We start from the raw sequence: 4,104 nt of genomic DNA, 5'->3' as shown, positions 1-4,104 counted from the left end.
TCAACTCACCGTACCGTTCCATGTAGCGTTATCGAACCAGTTCAAAAAGTCTTCTGCCTCGGTTGGAATTGGCTCCAGACCCTCAATCATGGGCATGTCGAAGAAACCCTGTCCAGCACCCGCTGTCAAAGTCGTTGCGTCTTCTCCTCTTTGTGAGCCATTGTTGGGAGGTTCGTAGTTGAGCACCTCGTCCAACACCAGGGCGAGCATCTTGTTGAGCTCGCTGCAGAGTTTGTGGTTTCCGTCGCCGGGGAGAACAATCCACTCGAGACACGATGTCAAAATGGACAGATTCCGGATGACGTCTGCCCGGGAGATTGTACTCGGCAATGGGACGCCTTCGATGGTACATCGGCGGAGCTCCAAGGCTAGGACACCAGCAGCTGGCAAACAGGAAAAGAGAATGACGGTAGGGAAGTGCCGGCGTATCTCGTAGGCGCGGTTGTTCGGCTTGGTCGAGACGATACATGTTACGATGAGGCGTAATGACACTTCTAGCAATGCAGGAAGTGCCTGTTGCGTTATACCGTGGAGAAGGCGCTGTATCTGGAAATGTAGGTGCAGATAATCTAGATAGCACGTGATCAAACGTATAGTTAGTGCGGGTCCTCGGCCACCCCAGGCGGCTTCTTCGGTGTATGTTTCATATCGAAGATATGCCGGTAGTGCTTGCCACCACTCGGTGCATTCAGCCGAGATTGTTCTTTGCTGTCAGATTTCGTACAAGGATGGTCATAAGGGGAACTCACTCTATGTTCCTCACCACGTCACTGTCCTTCTCTCCAGCAAGGCTTTGCTCTAGCAGCCTTTCTTTGAAGACGGCAAGTTGGCAACACAGCCTGATGAAGGTGGCGGGGTGGAGTGAACCTTCGGTGTTCCATCCCGCACTGTCAAGCTTCGAAAGTTCGGCTTGAAGTATTGCTCCATCTTCTGAGGCGACAGCCTGGTCGCTGATATCTAACAACATCTTGCGGTCGCTATACCTCCAAGCCATGACGGGGGGTCGGCCGTAAAATACTGCCAGTGTTTTGTCGGAGCGGTACACTGTCGCATACAATTTTCTTCTGAATTCCCGCATGAAGAAGGGTTCGCAGTTTTCTCCCTCTGAGTTGGAGCCTTCGCAATGTATGCCTGCAGCGTACAGGGCGGACACGCAATCGCCCATGCGTCGCCATGTCCCATGATCTGCTCAACAGTCAGTACCTGGATCTCGTCGAGATTTGGTGCATGGACCTACAGTTGTCTCCGTAAAAATTACTCACTACTAGCATGTTAAAGTAGATGAGACACACCATGACTGCGTTAGTTAGCTACAGATTCCGCGATTGGAAAGACTTTGCCTACTCTCGTTGATTGCACCGTGCGTTTGGCAAATATTGATGCAAGTGTTAGTAGCATGCATAACATCCTCAATAAATTCATCCTTGTTGATCTGTTTACCTCCTTCAAGTGTAAAGATGGGGTCAGTGGGCGGCGTAAACTGGGCCTGTGTGCCAGCGAGTATCAATACAAGGCCAAGTGTTTCCCACCTCAAGTTCTTTCCCGTGAACAATGTCGGAAACTCACTTGGCCGCATGCCTGCGGGCACTTTCATGGGCCGTGCGGAATTTCTCGTAATCTCGGCATACAGCGCATACTTATCACTACCAGCAGAATGAAGCTGTTCAATATCTTTGCGGAGCTGCGGAATTGCAGAGATAATCAACGGTCCAACAATGGGGGCAGCCTTTTGTGCTTCAAAAAACATATTCAGAGAGTCTTCAAAAAAGGAAAAAGGCGACAGCGACGACACTATTAGGTCTCCCAGAGCAAATTGACAGTGGCGGTGTGCCATGCTTCTGCCTGATGTGGGAGGAGTGGCACTGTGTCGCTCCGAGGGCTGTTCGTGCACACTGTCTGGCAAAGGATGTTCTTGCGTGAATACGGCGGCATAGCTTGTCGACCCCAGGAAAAAGTTCCTCGCCGGATCAGGTCCGCTTTGGGTTGTCCTTGTGGCGGACTCTGGTGGTGTCGGCCATGTGTTACTCACTGAAGCGGGGTCCGCATCAAGTCTGAGAGTAGGAGGGCTGAGTGTGAGAGACGTCAACCTCCCATGGCTGCTGAGGCGGTTTTTGTTTGCAGACTGGGCGTCTAGTCTTCGCCGGCGTGGCTCTGGTTTTTTCCGGGGTGTGCCAGCAGGCTTAGTCATGGGGTTGGGGTGGTAGAAGCACTTGTGGTAGTTAGTTTTGTGGGTCACATCGGTCTTCATGACCAGATGATGCAGGCATTGATGACTGAACCCTCATCGATGCTTGCACCACCTGGCGTTGGCCGACTTACTTGCTCTGTGATTCCGCGTGTATGGCACTTCTGGCATGTCGGCGTTGCGTGGTCGCACTTGATCTTGGATATGCGACATGGTTCGCACGACCTGCAGACCATTAGCCATCTCACCTGAGGACGCTCTTGGGTCGATGGCGTAGCCGGGTGCCCGACTAATGGCGTGCTGAGAATATCCGGTGTCTCTGGAGGAGCGCCCAGGCTCCTGGCAATTTGCAGGCCCAAGACCCGGTCACAGGCATTGTGTGATGCTAGCGTGGTACTCGGCTACCACCGTACATGGACGGTCGGAATGGCCACGTACCTCGGCTTTCCATTCCTCCGCAGCATGATGGGCACTTCTGTTCCGTCCGGGTGGTGTATGAGTGGCAAAGATGTGTTTGCTGGACAAGCTGGTGCAGCGAGGAGCCGGGCATACTGCGATGGCTCGTATCGCTACTCCGGGCGCGAAAGGCATGTAGCAGCTCCGGAGCGTGCTGGCGAATAGTCCGACTGCCGGCACTAAGCCCAGACAGGCGCACGATCGCCACGCCCGCTGCCAAATGGAGTCGATCAACGAAGGCGGAATGTCCGGAATAATGAGCGGAGGATCCATGGCAGCGGACTGGATTGGGAAGTGTGCACGGGCAGCCCGGTAGAGGAAGACATGCGAATTCTTACACCTGCGCTACGATCAGATTGCCGCCTGCAGCACATACCTCATCCTACATGTACATAATACATCCAAACGCTATGGCCCATGGTGCTCTCCTCAGCTGCTGGCGAGCTCGCGGTTGTTTCCAGGCTTTATCAGACCGCCAGATGCTGGCCAGGCGGGGAGGCATGGCTCTCCAAGGCCGACTTTTCCCGTCATGGCATGTAGTAGCCGGTAAAGCTGAATCAGGCTGCGGACTGTCGACTGCCGTGGTGGTGTTGCTGGGTTTGACCCTGTATACCGTCTGGCGGTCACAGATTTCCGGCGGGCGCCCACCAAGGCGCACATCGGGAAGCATAGCCCGCAGTAGCTCGCAGCACCACCCAAGGGAACAGTGTCCAACGTCGACGGCCTGCTGTGCGCTCGCTCCTCACACGTCTCAGCCTCAGCCTCGACGGCGCCCTCGAGCGTCGTTGTTCGCGACGCCGCACCTCGCACGACAAGCCATGGCCGGCGCACGTGACGCCCAGCCCGCCCAATGCGGCCTAGGCCCGCGTGATTCCAAATCGGGCGGCTTCTCACACTCACCACCCTACCCTGGTCCCACAAGCACCGTTGACCAGCAAGCCCACGCACATCCACTGCGGTCTTATCACGGAAGCCTTTGTTTCCACGGTCTCGTGAACACATCCACGACACGCTGCCCCACTCGCTCTCCAGACAGACGGCCGTCGAGCCTGTCGAGGAAAAATGCTCCGCGCGCGATAGCCGCTTCACCTGCCTGGCTGGCCCAGCCCCCCCCCCCCAGCACATATGCGCTGGCCTGCTATACACCTACGCCCTTTCGATTCTGAAGATTCGCCTCCCATCGACGCAGGCTTCCGGACGAGAGCAATTGCTAGCACAATGCATTTGCTTGGTACGACAATTGGCTCTGGCCTGCGCACACCTGTATCCCTCGCCGCGGCATGAGCTGGCAGCCCCCATGGCACCGGTGAAGACAAAAGAGCCGCACTAGAGGGCAACTTGCTGTTGTTCTGCCAGCCATTGCCGTCTGCACGACCTGCCATTCGTTTCACCAACGCTGCTTTTGATTGAGGACTGGCTTAGCGAACAAGGCGCAGCTGTGCGCTGCATAATGGCATGCCGAC

The 4,104-nt window shown here is 55.5% G+C and overlaps 1 protein-coding gene across 1 annotated transcript; it reads right to left on the bottom strand.

The window, feature by feature from the left end:
* On the bottom strand, positions 1-1,747 carry SETTUDRAFT_100011 (uncharacterized protein; the record flags this gene model as incomplete). The annotated part of the gene is made up of 4 exons (XM_008033332.1): positions 1-703; positions 750-1,185; positions 1,238-1,297; positions 1,345-1,747. 4 exons carry the CDS (start codon positions 1,745-1,747, stop codon positions 1-3), a joined length of 1,602 nt encoding a protein of 533 aa, XP_008031523.1.
* Between the last annotated feature and the right edge of the window lie 2,357 nt (positions 1,748-4,104).

This window comes from Exserohilum turcica (assembly GCF_000359705.1).
Source record: "Exserohilum turcica Et28A unplaced genomic scaffold SETTUscaffold_9, whole genome shotgun sequence".
In the NCBI taxonomy this organism is placed as follows: domain Eukaryota; kingdom Fungi; phylum Ascomycota; class Dothideomycetes; order Pleosporales; family Pleosporaceae; genus Exserohilum; species Exserohilum turcicum.
This window is presented reverse-complemented; position numbering and strand designations above follow the sequence as displayed.